Here is a 26,962-nt window from a genome sequence, read left to right as displayed (position 1 = left end):
AAATCTGACCCAGGGTAACCTCTTCTGTTCCTGGTGCTGTGTAGACTCATAACAGGGATGGATCACCTGTGTCCAGCAAACGTGGTTTCTACAAGTTAATGAGGTGTTCAAGTCATTCAATGTTATGGTTATTTATTTTCAGATGAGGTCTTTCCCTCTTCGGTCTCCATATTTTGAATGGCATGTCCACATTTTTATTCCTCTACGCTGGCTGCAGTCAGAGATGGTGGCCATACTGAACTTCATGTTGTCTGTCCGTCTGTGTGTCCATCCCATACTCATGGAAGTAATATGTCAGTAACCATTTGTTCACATGGATGAACTGATACAGACTCTAGGACAAACTGACTAGATCTTGACTAACGTCGGCTAAACTTCCCAGTAGGCTCAGTAAACATGTTTAAGCCATTATACGTTTGGACTTCACACAGTCATTATGACCCACATAATTTCACTGTACTTTTATAAATTTGTCATGGAGATCCACTTTTTGTTTTGTTTTTTAGAGGTGTCGGGATCATGGGGAGTCATGAAGGCCAAAGCTGTAACTATGTGGATCCTATCTCAAGGTGTTACTGTTCAACAGCCACTAGAGGGCAATATTAATTAATCCTCAGATGCGACAGGTGGTTTGCATAGTAAACTGGCCCAAATAAAATGGAAATGACCATTTCCAACACGATCAGTGAAGAAAATATCAAAAAACATTTATTTTCACCTTTGATATAAAAACATGTTTCACACTTTACTTGTGGCTTTAACCATGACATTTTACATTTAACAACAACAACAAAAAAATATTTTACAATGTCAAATACATTTACAAAAAAGTATGCATAGGCATAAACATTTCTCCTTCATACAAAGGAATATAAAACCTCCACAACATGGTCCCTATGGTGACCAGTGACGAGGAGCAGGCTACTAAAGGTTAAGGCATAAAATGCACATTTTCAGGCCCATGTGGACCAATAAATCACAGTGTATTTGGTCATTGATTGGTGTAAAACTCCAATCTTTTCACACTTACTGATGATTCAAGGCACTCCAGTAACAAACAAACAAACAAACAAAAGGCATCACTTTCTTTCTCTTATATTTTGTGTCCTTTTTTTTTCTATCTGAGAAATCTTCCTGACGGTGTCCCCACTTGTCACTGGCAGCACAGTGGTGCCACATCCTCCGCAGGTGAGGGGAACAACCTCAGGGCCTCTCTGGAGGATTTGGTGTAGCCGTTATGGAAAATCAAGGCCTTCTTCACGGCGAAGAAGGAGACGGTCTTGTCCCATACATCAGAGCTTGACACCCCGGCATTGAGCTGACCCTCCAGGGCAGAGCGGAGCCTCGCTGCTCTGTCTGTGCATTTCCTCTCCAAAGTCATCACTTTGCACATGCTGAGGAAGAGAGGGTGGGGAAAAATTTGAGATTGCCCTTGGACAGAGTGAACAAATCCTTGACCATAAAAACTATTTAAAGGGTTACTTAACCATAATGACAAACAATATCGGAAACCAGCGCATGAAGGCACTTTTTCATGTGTTCACAAATTTTTTGAATAAGCTGTGAGATTTCTGCTGCATGCTCCAATACAAATTAGATTAATGCATTTAATTTGATCTGCAGTGCTCACAGATATGAGAAACAAATAGCATTTAAGAAATGTCAACAGCAAATAGAAATGCAATATGAGCCCAGAAAAAAAAAATCTCACAACATAACAGCCAATTGAGAAAAGCAAACACAATTTAAACACCTCAAACACCTTGAAGTCAGAATAAGTTATAACTTTTAATCAGTACTGAAGAGTATTACAGTATTGTCAAATTTCACGTCATGATATACTTATAAAAGCCAGACATCCAAATTGTTCCTAAACCTTGAATGACTTTGAATGAGAAACTATTTCAATGAGAAGAATTAAGCATGAATATCTGTAAAATACAGATTTGTTTTGTCCATGTGATCTTACGTTGTGTGGTGATCCCTCATGGCGAATGTGAAGTGGGATGGCGTCCAGTCAGTCCAGGTCTGGTACAAGAGGCGTTCAGGGTTATAATAAGAGCTCCATCCCTTATATACTTATAGCAACTTTCCCATCGATTTAATGTGTTGCTGGTTCTCACACTGCTTGGCCAATCACAAAGCGGCGTTATGACAATAGGATGTGAATGAATTAGTCGAATTCATGGGGCACAATGGCCTCAATCCAAACAAACAGCTGGGAGGGGCCCTTCGCATGCCCCCTTGTTGCTCAGCTGATGTGCCACAACCAGGGAGATGTCCTCATCATTGTGTGGACTGGGAGTGATATGTGGTGGGAACATGGGGGAACAACATCTGCCTGAGGTCCTTCACTTATATACGCCATCTCTGTAACCACGAGACAACAGAGTGGATGGATATGTTGAGTGTCAAGGTGAATGGCCTCACTTTCTAACTGTTCACAAATCAACATTTGCTTTACACCAAGAAGTAGAAGTAATGCCTCTGGAGAAAGACTTACAACAGACAATACTTGATATTTTCTTATATTGTTCCTGAAACTTCTAATAAACCTCTTTCTTATGCTAAAATCGTATTAATGAGTTAAATGTTTGTCTCACAGTCAATCTATCCTACTATTATCCCTCCTTCCCACACACACACACACACACACACACCCTACCTTTCTTGTTTAACTTTCTGTCTCTATTTCAGCCTTGCCCAATTCTCACGGTGAGCGTCTCCCATGCTTGATTGGCTGACAATAGCGTACGATCTGTCCAGATGGTGTGCCTGGAAGCCCTGTTGACAGCCCTGTCTTCCTGGGTGTGTGTGTGTGTGTGTGCTGGGAGAGGGAGGAAGGGGGGGTTGGTCACTAAATCTTTGTTCGATGGGGCACACTTCCTTTGTGCAGGCGGCCTCAGTGTCATTAACACTGAAGTGTGGGAAGCCCAGGACCACAGCGGCTCCCACGTTCCACACAGGCAGGAATGGAGCGTGTGACTAGAGACGTGGCCAGCGGCAGGCAGGTCAGCCAGCTGTGTGTGTGTGTGTGTGGTGGGTGGGGTAGGATGAAAAGTGAGTGAGAGTGTGTCAGTCTTTGTGAGGGGGTTTTCCTGATGTGTGAACATGTGCTTGGAGGGTTAACACTTTTGGATGTTTACAGTAGACAGTTCAATCATGTTCATGTATCATCACATTAGAGTTCACAGACTCCACTTCAAAAGGCCACTGAGTCCTGTTGAAGGCAAAAATATCCACTTAGTATTGACTTTTTTTATTCATAGAGAATATAAAGAATTGTTTGACAATCTAGTAGAAATAACACTAAAAATATAATTTGGGAGATGATCAGATTATATTGACAGAGTGGTTCCTCAAAGGCAACACACCAGGAAACAACACCACATCATCATCATTCTGAATCTTTAAAGGAGGATTAGATGTTATAAAAAAAAAAACCTGGGTCCCATTTTCTCAGGTTCCATCATGATATGTGTCTGTAATAATCACACTGTGCATACAAAAACAACTGTTGAGACATGAGGACACAACTATATAGAGTCAGATAATTAGTAAACAGTTAAATCTGATTATTTGAACCACTGAGACGAGCACAAGCAAATCAGGCGAATCATGTGAAAGATGCAATATTGTTTAAATTTTGAGTTAATGATATTTCTGCAACACTTGCGGTAATTAACTGAATAATAAGCAGGTTAATGACTTGGCCTTTGATTGGTTGACTGTTTTGGTGAGTGAAGGTTCTTCTAAACTTTTCCAAACTTGGTCTCTGAGTCATCTCAACTGTTGCGCGGCTCCATGAGGGGAGTCTGTGGTGTCAAACTGGTGGAAGTGGCTGCGTGTAGATCTTTTCTAATGACTGGCCCTCTGTAACACCCACGTGTGCCTGGCGGTGGAGGCACTTTGTGCTCAATTACGAGGCGGCGGAGATGACATGAGACAGCGGCGTGCTTCCCTCTGGGGTCACCACTTTCCCATATCAACACAAGCACTGGGTCAGTCTCCCAGCTATACTACCCCTCCTCCATCTGCACCCCCTCCACACCGGGCTCTTTCTCTCGCAGTCTATTCCTCCACCTGCTCCCCGGAGACACACTCATTGTCCCCATGGCCATAAACACTTCATTGAGCATGTGGCAGCCCTGCGTTCCTCAAAGCCCTTCCCAGTGCTCTCATTGGCCCGGGGACTGTGAGAAACTCCAACAAGCCCAAGACCCACACATTCATATGGAGATTTGGGCGTATAAATACAGGGCGGAGGCAGAGGAGAAGGCAGCTCAGACTGAACTGGCTCTTCAAACTGAGCAGACACACACTGACTCTGCAGCTATGGCGCCCACTGTTTTTGGACAAGCAAACTACTCTAAGGAACACCTGACTCCTGCTCATAAGGTAAACATCTTTTCTATAAAGCCTCTTCATAAATCCCTTATTGAAATATGTTCAAATAATATGTAAACGTTTGCAGTGTTCAAGTGGACTAAATGTTTTCTATCTTCCCTCTCCTCAGCTGAGAAAGCCAATGGTGGAAAAGCTGCGCAGAGATCGCATCAACACTAGCATCGAGCAGCTGAAGTCCCTGCTGGGTCCAGAGTTCCTCCGACAGCAGCCTGACTCCAAGCAGGAGAAGGCAGACATCTTGGAGATGGCTGTGTCCTATCTGAGTGGCTGGCAGCAGCAGCAGCAGCAGCAGCAGAAGCAGCAGCAGCAGATCAGCTTGACCTCTGGCCTGACCACGGCCAGCGACGGTTACTCCCGCTGTGTGCAGGAGGCCGTCAGCTTCCTGAGCCACTGCGAGGTCCAGACCCGGGCCCACAGACGGCTGCTCAGCCACTTCCAGGGCCTGCAGGCGTCCAGCAGGACCAGTCACAGTCCCTGCACCCTCTCGCCTCCCGGCTCTCCTCTCCATCAGGGCAGCCCCAACAAGGGGGTGAGCCAGGCCGGCTGTGGCCTGTGGAGGCCCTGGTAGGATGGAGGCAGCATCACCTCTACACACAGAGAAGAGAATTACATCTGTGAACGTCACAGACAGAAAGTTGAGGACTCACTGAAGTCTGAGTGTTTTATTAGCGCTGCGAAAAAGGGCTCAATGTCCCAGTAATCCTTTGGAAGGACTGAGATGACTTTGTACACAAAGTGTATACATGTTGTGCTTACTTATAATTTCTTGTGGTCACTCTGTGATTGTGTTAATTGTTGTTAATCGTTCATGTGTGAATGTAGATCCTGAATTCTGTTTGTTTTACAAACATCACTGAAATATCTTGTTTTCTGACCCACATTGGGTCGAGTTATTTAAGTGTCTGTGACACTGTTGGACTGATGTGTTTAAACTCCTGTTTATCTTTGATACCATGTATCACTGTCTGATATGTTTCATCACCTTGGTGCTGATGATTCAACAACATCCCATAAATGGATCCCATGGATCCACTTAGTGTGAATCATGTTATGATTATACTTTATTGCAACTATGTGTAACCATTATTTGGCCTAAGGAGTATTACTGCTGAAATTGTAGCTTTTTACTGTTCAGCTGTGATGTTTATAATAGATGTTTTTTCATCTTCATATGAATACCTTTTATAAAGACATTCCATGTTGACATCAATCTTTGTTAAAAGAAACTGTTGAATTGCTTCCTTGAGAAGTTTGCCTTTCGAATATTTGAAACAAATAAATTGAAAACTTTGTGTAAAGTTTTGCAAACAAACAAACACTGGTGTTTTGCCATTATTATTATTACCTACTTATATACCTTTTTTTTTTACCATTCATATCTGACTGAAGCAGTGAGTAGGTAGAGTTTATATCTTGTCCAAAGCTTAGACACAGAGGCTGCATGAAGGACTAAGTCCACAAATCCTGTCCCACCAAAGAGTTTATCAGTACAGTGTTCAACTAATGGCACTGTCACTATTGTGTCTTGCATCCCTGCAGTCGTTTGTTCAGGTAATGATCACATGACTGGTTTGTCAGATCAGTTAAGTCCATTCTGCACGCTCACTTGTCAGTGTGTTTATAATTGTGAGAAAACAGCGTAAACAGCTGAATAAGAATCAAGACACGAGAATATAAATGAGACATTAACAGAGACCATAATGCAAAAAGCAACACTGAAATTTAGAAGGACTTCTGCAAAGGAATGCAGACAACATCTAATATCTATATGCACAGGGTTTGGATTTTATAATGAAATGTGTTGCTGCCATTAATGGGCGCACATCAGATTTTTATTTTATTTGGACTAATTTGGTTGTAAAGTCTGAATCTATTTCAATAAATTTCAAAACATGTTTATGTTCAATCACAGAATTAACATTATAGCGAGTTAATTATTCATCTAATTTAACTGGAGGTGGTTGTGGATTTTTTCCTGATGTATCATTGCATTTTTCCCACATGGATCATTAACATTTAATTTCATCTGACCCTCCTGGTGCACAGGTGTCTCTATGAATTGGAAATCTCCACTCATGTCACATGTCCCACTTCTGTTGCGGTGGTCGCGGCATGCTGTCTAGTGCTTGAATTATGTCTCAAGTGCCACAAAAGTCTTTCACAACTATTTGTGTGCGCAGAAGTTGTGTAGAATGTGGCATGCCTGGGACTTTCTCAGGGTCTAGTTGGCCAGGCCAGATGGTCTGGGTGAAGCTGCCTCCCCTCCCCCCTTCAACAGGAGATCAAACACCGTAGCTAATGTGATGTGTAACAAGACACACTTCTATTGTTCCTGCCTTGGGACCAGTGAATAGGCACAGAGTGTGGGAAACGGGAGATACCACACTCACAGAGAGATGGCTGATGGGAAGCCGCTCCGTGCCGCCAAAATTGTGAGCGATGGCTGAGACTTTATGGCAGGAATTCAGAGCTACTGGTGGGAGGGGAACTCGTCTTCACACACACTTGTAGACAAAGACCCCCAGCAGCCGTGTGGTGCACATTAACTTTCAGAGAAGGCACAGATTCACACAAATATGTCAACAATGAGGACAGATAATAAAGACAAACACGGTTGTAGCTGCAGAGATTGGAATTTAATGTGTTTTTCAAATGCTACAGAAGAGATGTTCACCCACATATCTACATGTACTTAAAATAAAAGGTCATGTGCAAGACACTATATCTGACCTGGGTTAAATGAGTATGATTCAGGTGTATTGACAGAAAATTAAAGCACCATATGTGAAACCTATCAACAGGTTGGAAACCTGCTCAGCTTCATAGAACAGGGAGGAAACCAGGTCCATTAAATCAAGTGCTGCTCATCTGTGTAAGTTCTGCAGAGCTAAATCTTTGTTGAATAAACTGATTTTGCGAGATTTACACATTACTTTACCGATTCATATTTTATACTCACTATTAGATGAGATCATGGAGTGTTGCTGTTGTCAAGAAAGACAAGTCTGCAGCTGTTTGATGATGCATGATAAAATGCATTTCGTGAATTATGTCAGTATGGAGGGAACTATGTGTCCCTAGTATGAAATCAATTGTGATAAACACTATTTCTATTCATCCTCCCTTTGACCTTCACTTCATGTTTTAATAAGCAAGGTACCAGATCTGTGCCATAATAATTGAACACTTTTTAATGTCCTTGTTGTACATGTTGCAGATCATTCTTGTTTATCTTTACTGTGTCTACGGTGAAAAATGTTAACAGTGGATCCTTAGTGATGAAGTGGGATTGTTGTGGCATTACTTCTTTGAGTCAACTAAAACTTTAAGTGAGCAACTTCTTTTGGCATTGTGGCTTTAATGAAAGAAGTCAATACGGACCAAAGGCAGACAGACTGCTCTGTGCCAAGCTGTGGAGCCAGTTGACTTGATTTTTCCCAGATGGACCAAGACACAGAGTTTCTGTTTGTCCTTCAACAAAAGATCAATTAACATTCCCAGTGGAGCATTGAGCAGCAACATGGCTTTTGTAGGGCCATTTACACTGATGTTGGGACTGGTGGGAAACTAGGGAGACGGGGCTACTCACACTGAGCCTACAAGGCCGGATTCACATCTGGGGCCAGCCAGTGATGGAGGCCCTAAGAGCGAGGCACACTGCCAACCCTCTCTAATGCCATTAACTTGACATTAATTTGACACAGTTCACTTAGAACAGGGCCTGCAGACTCTCAGAGGCCGTAAGACAAGAGCTTATAATTAATGAATGCAGTGCCAACAGTTTTTTAGCAGAATTCACTCACTAATATGGGACCACAAACAACAATAACAGCTCTTTTGTATTATATATACGGTAATACCTGTCTGTTAGCATAGAGCCATGCAGGGCTTCAGTGATGAGAAATAAAACACATTTCCAGACTGTTGTGGCATAACACCTGCAGGGCACGTTTTACAGCATTTTTTGTTTGTTTGTTTGAATGAAGGAAAGCAGGTTAATGTCCTGAGACCTGAGCCCTGAACCCTCACAGACTACGATGTCACAATGATGCACATGCAAAGATACAAATGTGTTAAAAATTCAAAAACAGCATAGCACATGTTGCAAAAACTCACAACACAACAAGTGTTTCCGAGGACACAAAAAGTGATCGACCTGGCTAAAGGCTAATAAGCTAACAGTACATTTTAGCAATAATAAGTAAATCATGACATTATGAACACCCAAGCCGGGTGTCTCTTTTTGTGTCCCTGGAAACACTTAAGTTGTATGAGGATTTTTTGCAGCATGTCTTTTCTAAATTTGTAGTACATTTATGTTTGAGTTTGAGCTTTCATAAGTTGCCTATACTTGCCTTGTGTTGAGCTCTTAGGGCCACCATGCTTCACACATCAGTCCTGACATTAAACTGCAAGGTTAAATAGCAAATACTTCCAGAAGCAACAGGTGGAAAAAAGACATCTCTCTACTTGCTCTGTGCTTTATATCATCCAACCCAGACAGAATCGCCTGTTCCACTGGGAAAAAAAACAACAACAGCTTTCTGTCTTCAGATGCTCCTGTTTGTGCACCAAAATGCATCTAGACGGAGGTTCAGTCGTCTTTGAAGAGAAAATGAAAGCCTTGACTTTATATTGTTTTACTGCAGTGAGGCATTTGTTCCTTAATTGCAGCCCCAACATCCCCACCCCCACAACCACCACAACCACCACCACCTTTGAAGGCGTTCATCTCTCTTTATTCATCATTGTACATCTTAAAAGTCAAATTCTGACCCTCAGCTCTTGATGAATTGTTTGATTACGCCTTGATTAAGTTGTTAATTACCTGTTGCTTATCTTTGGGAACAGGCCAGGCACAGATAGATGCCCCTATGAATTATTGTCATCTCCTCTGTTGTTGTCCTGGGAGTCCCACTGGTCAGAGTGTGGGAACCCCAGCCCTGCCTGGGCCACATGACTTTGTTATGCTAATCTCCCAGTATAAAATGAGGAGCAGCTCCTCCAGAGACACCAGAGCTCACACTGCCACCAAGAAGACGCTGCTCACATCACCTGCACAGACATGGCCCCCTGCTCCACTAACTACTCGTCTATCCACCACATCAGGATTTCTGAGAGAGACAACATCAAAGTGAGTAGTAGAGGGGATTTGACTGGGTTTGCATCAGCCTCTGCAGCACAAATTTCTGATTGTGAATTGCTGTCTTGGAGCATAAACTTACCTGGCTGTGTCCATTTCCCCAGTTGAGAAAACCTGTAGTGGAGAAAATGCGCAGAGATCGCATCAACAGCTGCATCGAGCAGCTCAAAGTCATCCTGGAGAAGGAGTTTCACAAGCAGGAGCCCAACTCCAAGCTGGAGAAAGCCGACATCCTGGAGATGACCGTGAGCTTCCTGAGGCAGCAGCTACAGTCGGGTCTCGACTACAGCCAGGGCTACTCTCACTGCTGGAGGGACTCTCTGCACTTCCTCTCTGCTGGCTCCAGCACAGAGGCATCTGTCACTGCTCTGCAAGGCCTCCACCAGCAGCAGCAGCAGCTCCATCAGACCCAGAGAGCAAGCAGCTCCTCCCCAGTGTGCTCCACCCTCAGGCCCACCACGCTGCAGGACAGCAGCAGCAGCAGCAGCAGCAGCAGAGGGCCCGTGTGGAGGCCGTGGTAGAAACTGTCACACAGACACAGAGACCTGAGGGAATCTACTCTCTCTCACTATGTAGGAAATATATTTCCAGCCTGCTCATTTCTGATGGGTTTCCTTATTGTCTCATCACATTGATGGACAGGTAGTAGAAGCGAAAGCTCTGATTGATTTGAAGATTGTCCTGCTATGATGTTGATTTACATCTGATATTTGTTTTTTCTTCCTGAAGCTGGGGGTTGTTTTGAGTAATGATGGTTTTGTCAAATCTAGTGAAATGATTGTTTACTCCAGTGGAGTTTATCGTTGGACTGCTTGATGTAACAGTATATATGTGTACATGTATATGCCATACTGGGTTTTACTGACAGCTGATGTTGAGAATATTTCTCTTCTGTTTGAATTAACTATGCCAAATTTTATGGATAAGAATGATGTGATGTGTGTGTGTTTGTTTGTGCACGTGGATGAACATATTGACATTTTGTGAGGTTGTAATGACATATTGATATGGCTTTTTTGCTATTACATTGTGGCTCTTAAAACTTATTTTTTACATTTGTATGACAATTAACAATAAAAAGAAACAATCGTTAAAACAAGCTTCCTGATTCAGAGCTTTGAATAGACTGACAGACAGACAGACAGACAGACAGACAGACAGACTGACAGACAGACAGACAGACAGACAGACAGACAGACAGACAGACAGACAGACAGACAGACAGACAGACAGACAGACAGACTGACAGACAGACAGAGAGACAGACAGACAGACTGACTGACTGACTGACTGACTGACTGACTGACTGACTGACTGACTGACAGACAGACAGACAAACAGAGACAGACGGACAGAGAGACAGACAGACAGACCAGAATAACTGTGTCATCAGAGTATTTCTGGATATGGCAAGATCAAACATAAAGGTTGTATTTAAAATCACAACTGACTTTTTTTTGCAACTATGTAACATGACAGACATAACCTCTCAGAACTTCACATATCTTCATATACTATAATAAAAACCCTTTCAGTACAGTATCACTGTAGCACTATATCACTATATGACGAATGAGCAGGCTGGAAATATATTTCCTGCATACACTGAGAGAGAGAGTATGTTCCCTCAGATCTCGGTGTCTGTGTGACAGTCCCTACAAAGGCCTCCACACAGGGTCTCTGCTGCTGCTGCTGCTGCTGCTGCTGCTGCTGCGGCTGGTGGAGGCCTTGCAGAGCAGTGACAGGGGCCTCTGTGCACGAGCCAGCAGAGAGGAAGTGCAGAGTCCCTCCAGCAGTGAGAGTAGCCCTGGCTGTAGTCGAGACCCGACTATAGCTGCTGGCTGTCGTCTCCAGGATGTCATCTTCCTCCAGTTTGGAGTTGGGCTCCTGTTTGAGCTGCTCAATGCAACTGTTGATGCAAACTCTGCACATTTTTTCAATAGGTTTTCTCAAGTGGTGAACGGACAAAGCCAGGTAAATCTATGCTTCAAGACATTTGTCCCGTAGAAGCTGATGCAAACCCCTTCTACTATTCACTTTGATATTGTCCCTGTCAGAAAAATCCTGATTTACTGTAATGGATAGGGGAGTCGTTGGTGGAGCAGTGAGCCATGTCTGTGCAGGTGATGTGAGCACCTACATCAGGAAGAAGACACCATATGGTCTGTTACATTTGGAGAATCTGCTCTGAAATTGATTTGGAAAGATTAGCATAACAAAGCCATGTGACTCAGGCAGGGCTGAGGCGTCTAAATAATGGGACACACATCAATAACTCAAGCAATCACAAGCTGACCAGTAGAGATAAAACCATTCCCCAGATACAGATCAGAGTGGAGATGAGTGTCAGTTTCTAATCACGTTCTGTGGCTTATCTCACACACCAGCGACACAGGGTAATACATGCAACTCCTGATGTGCACCCATTTGTACAATTTAAGATAAGATTTATTGCATTGGTGGCATTCAGGGAAAAGGCAGTTAATTACCAAGTCATTGAATATTGTTGCAACACATCTACTTGAGTGGAATGATTGGGAATTTCTGGGTTTTGAAGGTGTTGTTCCTTTCTCTGCCAAAGATGTGATACATAACCATCTTATAAATAGCAGTAAGAATGTAAATAGATACTATTTAGAAACTGATGATGAAAACAAACCCCTCTCTGCTGAGCCTGCAGGTTTATGGTGATTAGTTAATGAGAATAGGATTAGACCTCCACAGATAGTTGAATGATACGTTCTCACTGAAGCAGGCAAAGATAATCTCTGCTTCTAACTAATACAAATCAAGAAAAGTGTGAGCTGGCTTGAGATGAAACATAAACATGAAATAATGATTTATAGGCTTTAATTTTCCAAAAGTCATTAGATCAAAAAGCTTGTGAAATGAGAGCTTACTAACAGCACCTCGTCCCAGTGCTTGGATTGCTGACAATAAAACCCCTGCTTGTTCACCCATGGCACACTTCAATTGTTGACAGAGGGTATTAAGCTGTGAGTGGACAGAGAGACTGTGGGAAAGCCAAGCTTGGACTCTACTCACACATCTACTGGTCAATAGCACTGACCTCTCAGTCACAAAAGGCCTTCTCATCTCTCCTCTCAAACAACAGCCAAGCAGCAGTTCTGTGTGTGTGTGTGTGTGTGTGTGCCAGCTAACTAAAAGGCAGGCTGAGACTTTATTTTATATGCAATGTGAAACTTGCCACTTGTTGAATCCCTGTGACCGTCACTTGCTGACATGAACAAACTATAAAAACGTTACAGGTCCCAAAAATATTGAAATGTAAAAAAGAAAAATGCTTACATATGACAATGTTTTATTTTTCTCCAAAACTCCAACAATTTTAATGATATAATCTCCAAGAGTAGTTTCTCTTTTCTACAATGTTCACAAATCTTCTGAAACAAATTACACCCTCTAAGAATAAACGGTCTTCTGACACTGACAGTTTCAGTTATACTACATCCAGCAAGGGGCTCTATATTTAAAGATTTAGTGACCTACATCACAGCACATTTTAATCATTAAGGCACTTATTGCTCCAAAATTAATAATAATAATGATAATAAAAGATAAATCAACTAACTACACATGAGGCAAATTTGAATTTCAAATTTGAGAAGTCTAGATCAGTGGTTCTCAACTGGTGGGTCGGGACCCAAAAGTGGGTCGCGGACAGCTGGTCAAAAAAGTAAATAATATTTAATTCACATCTGATGTTGAACACATGCAGTTGTAATGGTCCTCCTCAGTTTCTTATTATTTGCTCTGAATGCAAAGATATCAGTTTCTTATTAATGTGGCCTGAATGCAGTGAATCTTGTTTTGTTTTGTGGGTCTTTATTTTGTGCAATTTGATATTTATTCACTTTTGTGAATATGCTCTGAATGCAGAGATGCATGAGAAGTCAAATATATAATTTTGTTGGTCTCCATTTTGTGCAGTTTGATATTTTTTTATTCACTTCCGTACATGCAGTTGTCGTGGTCCTCCTCAGTTTCATTCATGTGCCCTGAAATGCACTTTGCTCAATAAAGAGCAAATGACCATGGGAAAATGTGGGTCCCAGAGTGAGACTAATTGAGAACCCCTGGCCTAGATCATAAGTACTTAAATGTTTAAAGCCAGTATTGATGATCTGTAGCTGCTCTTCATCTACTGCTCATTACGCTGCTTCACTGTTTGCTCATGGTGTACATTTGAATGCAGTTCTGGAAATGGGCAGTCGTGTTCATTTGTGGTTTCAGCACAATGATATAAACTTTGGGCAGGAAGTAGCCCCCGAGAAAGGCCAGGACACTGAAGAGGATTGCAAACACTTGTGCGGCGATGGTGAATGGGCCTCTGCTGATGAGGTATAAGGTAAAGAAGCTTATCCAGGAGATCATGTACACCATGAGGCTGAAGGTGATGCACTTAGCCTCGTTGTAGTTTGCCGGCAGGTCTTTTCCCATGTAGCTGAAAGAAAAGCAGAGGACACTGAGCAGGGAGACATAAGCTAGCTCGAGCCACGCGCCGGGTGAGAGGGTGTTACTGCACTCTAGGACAATGCTGTCCTTGTAGAAGTCGAGGTCTTGGGACGGCTGGGGGGGATTGAGGGCCACACGGAGCACAGAAATGAACAATATAGTGCCAGACAGCAGGAGAATGGTAAACTCCGGCCCGTGTTTTTTGGCCCACTTGTCATAGGCCGGCGGCAGCTTGGATGCAAATTTAAAAATGCAGACAACCTGGAGGGAGCGCACAGTGATGCAAGCCAGGCACACATTGAAGCTGAAGATGAATAGAGGCTGCTTGAGGATACAGGCCAGAGGAGATGGCCTGCCAAAGTGGCACAAAGAGCTCATAGCAGCGGCAGTCAGGGCTGCCAGCATCAGGAGGCAGGTGCGGCCTCCAGCAGACTTGGCCACAGGCGTGTTCAGGTTGAGCAGGAGAATTACTGCAGAGCTGCAGGTCATGAGAAGACAGGTGGCCAGAAAGAAGAGCAGGGCAATAGAGAGGGGGGCGTCCCAGGCCAGGAGCAGGACGGTCCTGTTCAGGCACAGCTCGCTGCTTGGAGGTGCCCACTGCTCTGGCAGACATGGCTGACAAGTAGTGGGCTCTGAGGAGAAAAAAAAGCACATGCTCATGTTTTAGATGATGTTGAAATGTTGTTGACAGGCACTGGGACAGTATTGTGACAGACAGATTTAGGGATATGGAGTCAGTTTGCCCCCTGAATCAGCACATACAATGGAATTAGTGCACCACCTGCTGGTCAATCTCATACACAACAGATGTAAAATACTGCTTTGAAGCCGGGCTGGGGGGAGTGGGGGGTGGAGCCAGTCCCAACTGACAGAGGAGGGTGGGGTACATCCTGGACAGTCCACCAGTCTACCACAGGCCTGAGATATAGAGATGATCAACCTCACACACTCACATTCACACCAATGGGCAATTTAGAGTTGCTAGTCAACCAGGTGTGCATGTGTTTGGACTGTGGGAAGAAGCTGGAGCACCTGGAGGTACCTTATGATATTATTCAGATATTTTTCTGGCCTTTGAAATGTTCTTTATCATTATGATACCACTTATGTTGAGGAATGTAGCCTCTGGACAAGCCTGGCAGTCGAAGCAGCAGGTGTGTTGCCCAATCAGCAGCTTCTTCTCGCCCCTCGGGCAGGGAGGAGAGCAAATGGACAGCGGCACCTTCAAGCAAGCAACACAGTTTGAAAAAAGGTTAAAGGTTAAATAACCTACATTTAACCAGGTAATCTCACTGAGATCAAAATCTCCAGATAAAATAAGATACGATAAGATTAATTCATAGTCCTACAATGGGAAACTTTCCAGTACTGCTGCTGCAGACATAAATGAAAGGAATAAAGAACACTGAATAATAATAATATTAATACAATAACACTGTTGTTATGTATGTCTAGTTATAAGTGGTGACATCATGTACAGAGTTAAGACGTGGCCAATCACAGAGAAGCACATACAAGTTTTTTTTACATTTTCAGAATTGTATAATTTTCAATACAAACAATGCAATAACAAGTATTCCCCTTTTGTCTTACTTTTATTAACTCTTCAGTGTCATGCCACTCAATCTGATCATCATGAATTGTCAGGGTAATGGGATCTGGGCTGAAGGAGCCCACCACCCTGAGGGACCAGTCAGTCCCCCTCCAAACCCAGGAGATGATGTCATATCCTGTGGGTGGGTCACCGTTGGAGTCAAAGTACACAGAAGTGTTGCCCAGAGAGAATTGCACCTGCTTGAGCTGCTGGAAAAGCTGTGAGAGGAGAGAGAAGGCATCGCAGCTTAAAGACATGTGGTTATGAGAGATTTTCCTTCATACAGTATTTTCATTTTTGCTCACCTCCCATGGGTGCACCCTCCTCCTCTGACACGCTCCAGAATCGCAGCCAAGCGCTTGGTGCAGAGCGTGAGCCACAGCGTACACCGCCTTGTACACGTTGAAGGAAGAGGTGATGTCATATTTCTCCAGTGAGAAGTTGTTCCTGGCAAGGCTGTACAGGTCTGTGGACTGTACGCAGTCATTGCCTGGGTTTGTGGAACTGTTGGAGACTTTCTTGGTGTCACTCTGCTCCAGTGAAGCCTGAACTACCCTTCTCTCAAAGTCCTCAAAACCTGGAACAGTCAACGATTTAATGGACACACCAAGCACGGTGCCAATTGTGTGGATGCCAGGTATCCCCGATATAACAGTTGATACTGACCAGTCCTCTGTCCCAATCCACACTTTATTCATCACTTTGCGCTCAACAACAAATGGGAAGAAGCCACTGAGTTTGGATTTGCTGGAGAAAACTACGATGGTGTTGACTTTGGTCTTCAGTATGCTGTCCACCATGTTCCTCATGGTCTGGACTGTTTCAGGTTTGAGTGAACGGATGACTCCTTGGTAGGCGATACAGATGCCGTGGTGAGGTGCTTGCTGGGAAAGACTTTGCATGCCCTGTAGGCCGTAGGAGTTGTCACTGCCTAAAAGAGCGATCCAGGTCCAGTTAAAATGAACTAAAAGCTGGATCATGGCTGCAACCTGGTTCTTGTCGCTTGGAATTGTACGGAAAAAGCTTGGATAGAGAAACTTGTTGCTCAGCAGTTCATTTGAGGCTTCATAAGAGATCTACAATGAGACAAAGAGGAAGTGAGGAACTCTTGTAGGTCATATTCTAAAAGCAATGACTGAAACTCAACAGAACTCACTTGTGGTATGAGATAGGCCCCGAGTAATGAAGCAGGGGTGAAACTTTTGCTGCTGCTGTCCGGCCCAATCACAGCCACAGCTCTTTGGCTGTTACCACCATCTCTCTCTGAGTCCTCCTCTGTGCCGGGCTCCGAGGGGCCCTGGCTCTGTTGTGCCAGCAGGTCCAGTGTGGCCAGGACACTAGCGGGCACTGAGCAGATGTCGTACAGCTGGTAGCCCAGCTTTACTCCTGGTAAGAGAGGTTGCGGTGTGCTGCTGTTGTTGATTTCCTCCACAGCAAACCTCATGGCTTGCAACAGGTGAAAGCCATGTTTGTTGGGTCTGCCTCTAGATATGGTAACACAAGAAAAGAGAAATTCATCCGTCCACAAGGGGATAAATAAAGCAAATATCTACAATAATACATAAAGCCACAGTGTGCTGGAGAATAAAAAAAACAATCAGTAAAACTCACTCATTACATGGACCAAGAGCAGGGAAACCAGCATTTTGTACATCTGTGTAGTGGAGAGGAAAGAGCCCAGCAATGGAGAAGTTGCCTTGCAGGTGCATCCCCTGTCCCTGAGAGAAGTAATCAAGCTCCCCATCGGTGAACTGCACAAGCAGCCAGCCCAAGGAGAGAAACACAGCCTGCAACATCTCCAAAACTGTCTCCACCTCACGCTGCTGTGAGAGCTCCGTGTGGTTTGCAAAACAGATCAGACACTGTTTTTAAAAGTGTGGAAGGACTCAGGGAGGGATGAGGGAGTCACATTTGCATCATTCTGGGGAGCATTGGTTGACTGAGGTATATTTGCATATGGGTGATTTGTTTGTGTGACTGTAGAGTTTCCCCCCCATTTAAATGAATTGCATAAATGTAATAAGCCATGAAAAGAGAGACTGGTGCTTTTCCATTAATCTTTGACAAGTGACATAAACTGGTGACTGGAGTCTGCTTCAGCACAGATTTATCAGTCAGTTATGGTTAATACAGAAAAATCTGAATCTTTCATATTTCAAGAATTCAACATCTCATACTGTTAAACTTAACAATCCCCAAATGCAGCTTCAATATTGCCCTTTTTGTCATTTTAACAATTGAAAAGCATGCTTTTAATAGATGCTTTTACAATTTAGACATGGGACTGACCTGGTTAAATACATTTTAAGAGAAATTAAATGCTGTGTAATGTCAGACATCATAATAATGAATCCTCACACACAGCTGATAAGAACTTTCAAGAAAATTAAATTGGATATGCTACGTTTTTTATGTCCAATTTCACACTCTGAATCTTCAGTTTTTCATTCACAGTTGTAATTATCATCAGTGATGACAGCATCTCATACAGTGCCCTATACCTGCTATGACCAGTGCTGTCTCACCAGCAAGGAGTAGCCTAGGCCGTAAAGAAACACAATCTTCTTGGTTATAATGTGTGTAATGGAAAAGGCTTGTATGTGTGGCTAGATTTGCATTTTTGGTTGATATTTGAGGCTCTTCTTGTTAAACACACCTGTTGTACTAACATATAATTTGCCTGAAACTCACTGGAGTCAAGAACACAAACCCATTGTTTTGAAAGGAATATTGTGCATTTTGTCAACCACATTATTATGGAGGCAAATAGACAGGTACATTTCCATATTTGTAGAAACAAAAATGAAAGCTATTTGCATAGTGCAAGCTTTCACAGAGGAAGTAATTGAAGCTTTTATTGTAAGTTCTATTTTCCTATTCAAACATATAACAACAATAAAATGTCTGTCAGAATATGTTAACATCAAATTAATTAACTATGACTTTAACTAACAGAGAAAGAGTAAAACAGTAACATGATTCAGTGACACTAAATATCTGAACTACAATGCAGTTATAGTTAAACTCCTATAGTTTGAGTTTTGCAGTGTCCTAAAGATCCTATAGATAAAAACATCTATAGGTCTTACTGTAGGTTGCACTCCTCTTGTTTTTATTCAATTTATCGGCTTCTCTGCTCTTGTTGAAGATACACCTCAACAAAATTAACTTTATATCTTGTTGAAATATGAACTGTTTATAATTACATAATTGCAAAATTATTAATTATTGACTAGGCCTACTATATATCAACTTAAAAGTTAGATCATAGTAACAGCCTATCATTCACATTTGTCTTATTTTTCACTTTTATAATGTTTCCACAATACACTAACAAGTATTGTTGATTAATTTAAAAAAATACATTAATCACATCATGGTTAAAACTCTTGAATGATCTCAGTGTATCTGGAGTGACATTTTTTCTACAATATAAATTAGTCAAGCAGCTAAAGCAGAATAGCTTTCTCTGCTCAGGATCACCTATGAAAAAAATATTTCATTTCCAATTCATAATCACTGTTTTCACACATAGGCCTAGTTATTTGAAGTTTTCTAGAGCCAGAGAGTGTGAAAGAATAACAGGATACACGTTGACATTTTCATTCCATAAGCTATTGGTCCTATATTAACCTAATATATTTCATAAGTGATTTCAGAACCAATTTCTCATTTGTGTTGTTTTCCTTTACAGTTTATAGCCCTTTGAGACAAAATGTTTGTAAATGGGCTATACAAATAAAATTGCCTTGCCTTGCCTTAGGCTACTATACAAGTGCCAACGAATGTGGTGAAATGTTTTGATCAATCAAAAATGTTTCAAAATTTTGTATTTTATTAGGAATAAAGATGTCTGCTAGTGATTTGTACAAAACGTTTAACAGGTAGTTTGGATGTAAAACCCAGTTTACAAAAAGCAATGTGGGCAGCGCCGGCCCAAGGCATCGGCCTAAGCGAGTCTGCTTGGGGCCCTGTGACTATTGGGGCCCCCCCAAAAGGCAAGCAGCCTAACTTTTTAAAATTGTAGTGCATAACTTTTGTAGATCCTTAGAGAAACACTGCGTAATTACAAAAAACTTCAATTATTGTTGCATTTCAAATTGTTGTTGCACTTTTCTGTTGCAGTAGCCTATATTTAAAACCAAAAATGTTAAAAAGCAGATGATGTGTTTACAGTTAATGCATTGTCTGCTGGTTTATTTTGTTACTTTTAGTCGACCTAGGTGACATTCAGTATCCCAGTAGGCTACTATATCCGTTAGATCAAGAAGATTAAATGTAAATCAACCCCAGGCTGCACTTTTAGCTGAATTTGGTGCCATTTCAGAATAAAAACCAGAGATGGGTAAAAACCAAAAACCTGCCAGGAATGATTCGTGATGACAGAGTAAAAAATGAAATAGCCTAGTATTATTGGCAGTAATAGAGGGCACCAAAATAAAGATTTAGCTTAGGGCCCCATGGAGGCTTGGGCCGGCCCTGAATGTGGGGCTTTTTAAATTTACCTTTTTCCATCTCTTGGTCATAAGCGCTTGAAAAAGCGGTTGGTGTGCGGCTCAGCTGCGTCACTACTGTGCGACGCAGCCTACATGCCGAGGTGAAAGTGCAAAGCTGCCATTTTTTCGGAGGAACCTTCCCGATTGGCCACACGAGCCGAGGCGAACAGTGAGTTTGGCCGTGACTTTTTAACACTTGTGTCTCTCCTGTGGGCTCCGAACACACACACAGGCCGGGGCAGTTACACCTGCTCGGGGTATTTGACCTCGGGTGGAGGCGGAAGCTCCGCTCTGGTCTGCAGGCGGCTGCCTAGCTCAGCAGGCTAACGTTAGCATCGCCTGTAAACAAACAGTGCGGGCAGTGGAGGGACAGCTGCAGGTCCACCACCGCGCCTCCTGCGGGTCTGTTCGGCGCATTTGGTCCGACATTCAGCCAGGTGAGCGGGCTAACATCAGGCAGGAGAGGGCGGGGAGCCGAGAGACGCTTTGGCGCTGCAGGTCTGGAAGTTTAGCGACCAACTTCAGTTTTGATGACAGTGCGAGTTTCTCCAAACGAGCTCGGAGCTCAGTCGCTGTAGGGCAGGTAGGAGGGTCTGTTGGGTCGCAGGAGGGAAAAAACACTCATACACACATACACAAACACACAGCGGTATGTCGTCCTTCTCGGAGTCGGCCCTGGAGAAGAAGCTGTCGGAGCTGAGCAGCTCGCAGCAGAGCGTCCAGACTCTGTCTCTGTGGATCATCCACCACCGCAAGCACTCCGGCCTGATCGTCAGAGTGTGGCACAGAGAGCTGAAGAAAGGTGAGAGAGCTGCCAGCTCTGAGTGCATGATTAACAGAATAATATGAAATGAAAACTATCACACTAATATACACCCAGTTTTACGCAATTCCTCTGTTCTCTGGTGGTTAACCTGTAGTTTTAATATACAAAGGTAACTTTTTTCAAGTTTCATAGTATGGAAGTGCTGCTTGTAGGCACTTAGTGTGATAAAGGTCTTGACCATGGGCACTTTTGTATTCAAGCCTAATTTTGTCTGATTGTTAAGTAAAATAATACTAAATGCCCAAAATGTAAGAAGAATGTGAAATTGTGAGAAGCAACAAAATGCTAACATTTGAGAAGCTTTTCCTGATATTTTATAATCTAGATTATTTGACCAGGGTCATATATGTTTTTGCAGCCATAATGGTGGAGATATTTGTTTATGACACAATTTAAAAAAGGCTGATTTTTTTTTTTTCATTATTATGGAAACTAGTAAAGGAAGATAGCTTCATAAACTACTAACTGGAATCCATAAACACACAGAAATCGGTCATGTTAACGTGTCTGCATGTTTTACTGAAGGTGCAGATAACTAATCATATTAGACATTGTGTTGCTGTACAGTTTAATAGAAATGTAATAGTATTGGCCATCACAGACTGACTTACTGTCTAAGAATTATTTTTTTTCATCAGAACAAAACAGTGTTTTGAATATGCTTTTTTCATGTGTCGTCCAGCTAAAAGCGGCAGGAAGCTGACCTTCCTGTATCTGGCCAATGATGTCATCCAGAACAGCAAGAAGAAAGGACCAGAGTTCACCAAAGACTTTGAGACAGTCCTCGTTGATGCCTGCTCCCATGTAGCCAGGTACACAATAATGTGGCCAGTGTGTGGGTTTGTGTACGTGTGAACAGGTGTAATGCTTTTTGCCCTGAAGCTTTTTGAGCAATAGCTGAGTAAGTGCATTCCTTTAAAGTAATCTACTTCTACATCTCACAGCATTTGTTGTACCTTTTTCCTTTTTGAAAGGACTCTTCGAATGGTTGTTGTTAGACCACCAAATTTGTCTCAGGCATCTCTCAAAACCAACACAGAGATGCATTTATTCAGCTCCAACATATATTAAAAACATCTGAAACCTAATACAAGAAAAATGAAATAATCAAGGTTTCATTTTTTCTTATACAAGGAAAAAAAACAGTGTATAATCAGGGTTTCATTTTATATATTTGACCCCATTATATTTTTTAAATTAATTTTCTAAACAATGTTTTCTCTACGTTTTGAGCTCTTTGGTTTAATCATCTGAACTCTGTTGCTCTTCCTGCAGTGACGCAGATGACAACTGTAAAAAGCACATGGAGAGACTGCTGAACATCTGGAAGGAGAGGAGCCTCTACAGAGGTGACTTCATCCAGCAGCTCAAACTGGCCATAGAAGATAGCAACAGCCCCAGGCCGGCAAGTAAGACAACTGGTATGTAATGCACCTCTACATGAGTATACTTACATGATATCTGTGATTGTTGTTGGGGGAGGACGGGACCACAAGATGTGATCTCAATATAACATAAAGTAAAACTGGGTCCAGCATCACAACATCAATAGAATAACAAGTGTTTCTTTTTCTGCTCTGTGGTCTCTGAACTCGACACTGCAGAGGAGAAGAAAGCAGTGAAACGCAGCTATCAGAAGTTCCAGGAAGATGAGGATGATGAAGATGATGACTACAGAAGCCACAACTCCCCTCACAACGCAGATATCGCTGCAACTCAGCTGGTGAGTATGGGAACTTTTTATGGAAGGGAGAAAAACACACAAAAAAGGAAAACAAAGTCTCTCACAGTTTAGGTCTGGGCTTGTTTTGTCTTTCTTCCTCTCTCACTCCCCACCTTCTCTCAGTTATGACATTTCCGCATCTTACACAAAATACAAATTGATGCAAAGCAAAGCACAACACAAGTGTATATGCCATTTTCTCGTACACCATCCTTGTTTAGATGGCAACCATGTGCTTTGCTGTAGATGTTTGAGCAGTGCTTTGATTCTCTCAGACAGGACCCACTGGTCAGTCACAATATGTAATAAACTGACCACAAACAGAATCTAACTTGGTCTGAAACACGGCATCAAAATAATAGCAAAGTGGAGCACACCTCACTGTTAAACTCTGATTACCTCTCTCCATCTGATTCCTTTAAACGCACATGCAGACAGAGGAGCTGGTCAAGGCCCTGCAGGACTTGGAGAATGCTGCATCAGGTGATGCAGCTGTTCGTCAGAAGATCGCCTCGCTGCCGCAGGAAGTTCAGGACGTTTCCCTGTTGGAGAAGATCACTGGTAAGTGACCAGGCTGCATAGGTATGGCATTGTTTTTGTGCCATTTTATGCACTGAGGCTTTCTGAGCACAAACAAACACACAAATAATACTTTGAAGAGAAAATATATTTGATAATTGATAACTTACAAATATCTATAAAATCTATTACAATAACATCTGCTCAATAAAAGTATTTCTCTGTTCACTATTATCCACATAGTCACGCAATACTGCTCATTCAGCTCACTCAGTCTGTCTCCCAACATGTCTGCTCTGGCTGCCGTCAACATTGCTTAGCATTGTAATGTGCCACAAAATCAGCCAATCACAGACTTGGAAAAAGTAATCCTGATTTAATCCTGTTTTGTTACCAATCGGGTCGCTAGTAGAAATATTCCAGGAGTGATATAATTTGGCTATGGGGAAAAATGTAAAGCAAAGGTTTCACACAGGCAACAGGACGTGAATGAAGATGGACAGTAAAGAATAATAATAAAAGCCCTCACACTGTATTTAATGTAAAATCCGTTATTATCAATTATCAGGTCCTACAGTCAGCAGTATTCTGTACATCATGTTCTCATTGTAAATATAAAACCATTTGATTTGTTTTAAATTGTCCTAAACAAGAAAATACGAATTGTTCAAGTTTTACTCCATAGGAGATTACATTTTTTAAATGTAATAATTTTTAACAACCCACTTTGTGCCACTCCAGATAAGGAGGCAGCAGACAAGCTGTCGAAGACGGTGGATGAAGCCTGTTTGCTGTTAGCGGAGTACAACGGCCGACTGGCTGCAGAGCTGGAGGACCGGAGGCAGCTGGCTCGAATGTTGACTGAATACATCAGCAGCCAGAAGGAGGCGCTCACAGAGAGGGAGAAGAAACTAGAGGCAAGACAAGACGCCACACAAACACACGTACACACAAAGAGCTGACATGTTGGTTGTTGTCTGAATATGTTGTTGTTAACGTTTCTCCCTCATTGCAATAGCTGGACCGTAACAAAAAGAGAATTTCATTTTTAAGACTGTGACCTAGGAACTCTTGATTTTATATTAACTAAAAATAAATAAATTCAAAAACATAGGGAGTCAGTCTAGTCCAGCATCAGTTACTTTATTGAATCTTTGATGTAGTGACATTGCACAGGCTTTGAAAAAGGCAACCTATCCTCTGTCTGTTAGAAGAGATGGTGCATACTTCACTTGTATTTGAATTCACACATTTGAATTGACATCACAAACTGTAGATGAGCCACAAGTAGGCCAGTCACAATTATTACATAATTGCCTGATTGCAATTATTTGAGCTGACTGCAATTATTTTGAATAATTGTGAAAATCGCTTCCATTCATCTGTATAAAAACAGCTGGATGAAACTAACAAAAATGTCACAATTCCATGACTATTTACTCGTCATTTTCCACAAACTGTTTTTCTTGAGGTGCTTAATTTCAGAATTTCAATGAGCATCTATCATGGAAGCCTAAAGAAAAACAGAAATGCAGTTTTTATTTATATGTTCCAATGTTTCAGTCCCTCTGCTCTGCTCTGAGCCGAAGAGAAAACATTTCTCGTATCCTACAGTTTTTATCCAATGAGGAGAGAGAACGGCATGCAGGGCTGTGTGTGCAGCCAAGGGACGCCGTGAATGTGGCAACGTAGGGACGAGGACTGTTATGGTGCGTTCAAGGAAACTCGTATTTTTCCGACCGTGAAGTGGTACCAGTTCGATCTGGTACGACTTCACCGGTCGGAAGTTACGAGTGGCCGTTATAGTGACTTTCACCGGTAAAACAGGTCGGAAAAACACGAGTGGGTTGCCTGGAACGCTACAAAGTCGTAAGTTGTGACTTGAAGCTGTAATTTACGATTTCAAAAGCCTGCCTGGAACGCAGCATTAGCGAAAACGACCGGACCACTTACTTCTGCTTTAATGCCAATACATGGCTCTTCTTCTTCATAAGGTGTATGTGTATTATTAAACTATGTTTAGGCTTATTGTAATATTGGCATAAAATGGTCAGAAAAAGACAATTGAATCTCTAATCGCAATTATTTGTATGCCATTAATACAAATAATTCAACTAAAATGTCATGGTTGTGACAGCCCTAGCCACAAGTCTGTTTGTATCTGATTAAATCTAAAGTTTTCCCCAAACTTTAATTGTTATCTCTGGTAGTGTTGGCTGTAATTCACTGCACTGTGCAGCTTGTTATTCTGACCTTCTTTTGTATCTCTTCTACACAATGTCTAAGTTTAAATTCAAGGAGAAAAGAATTTATCAACAAAACTGTCCATTCAGCTTCCTAGTTCAGCTTTGTTGTAATGTTTTGTGTACAGTTTGCCCCTGAAAATAGGATTTTATAGCATATTGTGTTGTCATGAAGTAATCATTATGCTCATATGTACGTGTGCTATGTCTTTCTTAATGTTTAACCTGCAGGAATATAAGCAGAAGCTGGCGAGGGTGACCCAAGTGAGGAAAGAGCTCAAGTCCCACATCCAGAGTCTCCCTGACCTCTCCCTCCTGCCTAATGTGACGGGAGGTCTGGCTCCGCTGCCTTCAGCCGGAGACCTCTTCTCCACCGACTGAGAGGTCTTACCAAGACGAACTAGTCCGGTACTCCCTCCGACCCAAACCCAGCCCCATGTTTGATTCACAAAAATACTCCCAGATGTGTCTCTAAGCCAGAGGACACATGTGGTCAAACCTCTCTCAGCAGAGTAGCTAGCCCATCTGCAAACTCCAAACCTACAGGACGAGAGGCAGAGAGGGACGTTAGAAGGAAGGTTTGGTGAAATCAAAACACTCTGCAGAGGAGAACAGAGACTCTGTCAGCCTGGATCTTTTCTGTTCTCTGATTCCACTCCACCAGCTTGGAACAAGTTTGTTCCCTGTTTGTTTTAATTTCTTTTTTAAATGCTGAAAATGTCACTGATTTCAGAGGCGGGAAAGGGTAAAGGGCAAAGCTTGGAGACAGACATACATGTTGGTTGTCAAGGAATGTCAATCAAAGTGTCTTTTTGTGTGGTATATTTTGGATTCAGTGAGAGAAGGTGGGCTGTTTGCTCTGACAGTTCTCAGAGGTTGTGACTACAATGTGAAGAGGATGTACCAGTTATTAGTTTTATTTTTTAGCTTTCAGTTGGTGGCTTTTTAATGACACATAGTCAGATAGGTGGTTTTGATGAATATGTACAATAATACAAGATCTGGTTCCAGGTGTTTTGCTTTGATGAATGTTCATGGTCCACAGCTGTTACACAACACAGGCATTTCAGTAAACACTTCATCCTGAATAGGATTTGTGAGACCGTATCATCCTGACAGTTGAAAGTCCACGGACAAACTTTGATCCCATGTCCCCTTTTGGAAACATTTGTATCTCATTTACAGACTAAAACTAGCAAATTTAAAGAATGTTTTTATTTTCATGCTTTGATTTGGACAAGACGCTTGAAATGTGAGGAGTCTGACTGTGCACTAGGCAAGGTTTGAGTTTCACAAAACAACAGTTTGAGGTTTGCTTTCTAAGAAACTTATTTGTATGAAAAAATATATGAAATGCTCAAACAAAGAAAATACAGCATCACTGAAAAGTGCAAAAACCTAAATAAAAATGTTACAGGTCATTTCATGTAGGTGTGTAAAGTTGTTAAGTATGGAGAGAAAGACATGTCAAAAAAACAAGGTCAGAACAGGACTTATGTCTGGTATTGGTGTATATCACACGGCCTGTTTTGGTA

The 26,962-nt window shown here is 42.2% G+C and overlaps 4 protein-coding genes and 1 long non-coding RNA gene across 6 annotated transcripts; 3 read left to right on the top strand and 2 right to left on the bottom strand.

Annotated features, from left to right (window-relative positions):
• Positions 1-1,140: 1,140 nt before the first annotated feature.
• On the bottom strand, positions 1,141-2,026 carry LOC146984436 (uncharacterized). The gene is made up of 2 exons (XR_015036211.1): positions 1,970-2,026; positions 1,141-1,394 (listed from the first exon to the last, which is right to left on the bottom strand). It is a non-coding gene; the product is annotated as an uncharacterized LOC146984436 (long non-coding RNA).
• A 2,096-nt stretch (positions 2,027-4,122) lies between these two features.
• On the top strand, positions 4,123-5,683 carry LOC146984435 (transcription factor HES-5-like). The gene is made up of 2 exons (XM_085783103.1): positions 4,123-4,398; positions 4,517-5,683. Exons 1-2 carry the CDS (start codon positions 4,138-4,140, stop codon positions 4,973-4,975), a joined length of 720 nt encoding a protein of 239 aa, XP_085639229.1. The 5' UTR covers positions 4,123-4,137; the 3' UTR covers positions 4,976-5,683.
• A 3,666-nt stretch (positions 5,684-9,349) lies between these two features.
• her12 (hairy-related 12) lies at positions 9,350-10,646 on the top strand. The gene is made up of 2 exons (XM_085783102.1): positions 9,350-9,541; positions 9,655-10,646. The coding sequence occupies exons 1-2, from the start codon at positions 9,473-9,475 to the stop codon at positions 10,069-10,071; spliced, it is 486 nt and encodes a 161-aa protein (XP_085639228.1). The 5' UTR covers positions 9,350-9,472; the 3' UTR covers positions 10,072-10,646.
• A 3,086-nt stretch (positions 10,647-13,732) lies between these two features.
• Positions 13,733-17,428, bottom strand: tas1r1 (taste receptor, type 1, member 1). The gene is made up of 6 exons (XM_085783101.1): positions 17,232-17,428; positions 16,777-17,104; positions 15,926-16,696; positions 15,620-15,838; positions 15,128-15,248; positions 13,733-14,658 (listed from the first exon to the last, which is right to left on the bottom strand). Exons 1-6 carry the CDS (start codon positions 17,414-17,416, stop codon positions 13,733-13,735), a joined length of 2,550 nt encoding a protein of 849 aa, XP_085639227.1. The 5' UTR covers positions 17,417-17,428.
• A 2,754-nt stretch (positions 17,429-20,182) lies between these two features.
• Positions 20,183-26,759, top strand: rprd1b (regulation of nuclear pre-mRNA domain containing 1B). 2 transcript variants are annotated; one of them, XM_085781470.1, is made up of 7 exons: positions 20,183-20,918; positions 21,625-21,754; positions 22,218-22,363; positions 22,547-22,665; positions 23,100-23,226; positions 23,926-24,095; positions 25,653-26,759. In XM_085781470.1, the coding sequence occupies exons 1-7, from the start codon at positions 20,768-20,770 to the stop codon at positions 25,806-25,808; spliced, it is 999 nt and encodes a 332-aa protein (XP_085637596.1). In that variant the 5' UTR covers positions 20,183-20,767; the 3' UTR covers positions 25,809-26,759. The 2 variants fall into 2 exon arrangements, with proteins under 2 accessions (XP_085637596.1, XP_085637597.1); XM_085781471.1 differs by having other exon boundaries at positions 20,208-20,918; positions 22,218-22,351.
• The last annotated feature ends 203 nt before the right edge of the window (positions 26,760-26,962 follow it).

Source organism: Trachurus japonicus, chromosome 7 (assembly GCF_045865225.1).
Source record: "Trachurus japonicus isolate A0001 chromosome 7, Traja_1.0".
NCBI classification, from domain to species: Eukaryota; Metazoa; Chordata; class Actinopteri; order Carangiformes; family Carangidae; genus Trachurus; species Trachurus japonicus.
This window is presented reverse-complemented; position numbering and strand designations above follow the sequence as displayed.

Excerpts from the sequence above, each read along its gene's own strand:
- LOC146984435 (XM_085783103.1), top strand. The coding sequence starts at position 4,138 with ATGTGGCAGCCCTGCGTTCCTCAAAGCCCTTCCCAGTGCTCTCATTGG. Across the intron at positions 4,399-4,516 it reads ACCTGACTCCTGCTCATAAG|CTGAGAAAGCCAATGGTGGA; the intron begins GTAAACATCTTT and ends CCCTCTCCTCAG.
- rprd1b (XM_085781470.1), top strand. The coding sequence starts at position 20,768 with ATGTCGTCCTTCTCGGAGTCGGCCCTGGAGAAGAAGCTGTCGGAGCTG. Across the intron at positions 20,919-21,624 it reads GCACAGAGAGCTGAAGAAAG|CTAAAAGCGGCAGGAAGCTG; the intron begins GTGAGAGAGCTG and ends TGTGTCGTCCAG. Across the intron at positions 21,755-22,217 it reads GCCTGCTCCCATGTAGCCAG|TGACGCAGATGACAACTGTA; the intron begins GTACACAATAAT and ends CTCTTCCTGCAG.
- her12 (XM_085783102.1), top strand. The coding sequence starts at position 9,473 with ATGGCCCCCTGCTCCACTAACTACTCGTCTATCCACCACATCAGGATT. Across the intron at positions 9,542-9,654 it reads CTGAGAGAGACAACATCAAA|TTGAGAAAACCTGTAGTGGA; the intron begins GTGAGTAGTAGA and ends CCATTTCCCCAG.
- tas1r1 (XM_085783101.1), bottom strand. The coding sequence starts at position 17,416 with ATGTTGCAGGCTGTGTTTCTCTCCTTGGGCTGGCTGCTTGTGCAGTTC. Across the intron at positions 17,105-17,231 it reads GCTCTTGGTCCATGTAATGA|AGGCAGACCCAACAAACATG; the intron begins GTGAGTTTTACT and ends TACCATATCTAG. Across the intron at positions 15,249-15,619 it reads ACACTGAAGAGTTAATAAAA|GTGCCGCTGTCCATTTGCTC; the intron begins GTAAGACAAAAG and ends GCTTGCTTGAAG.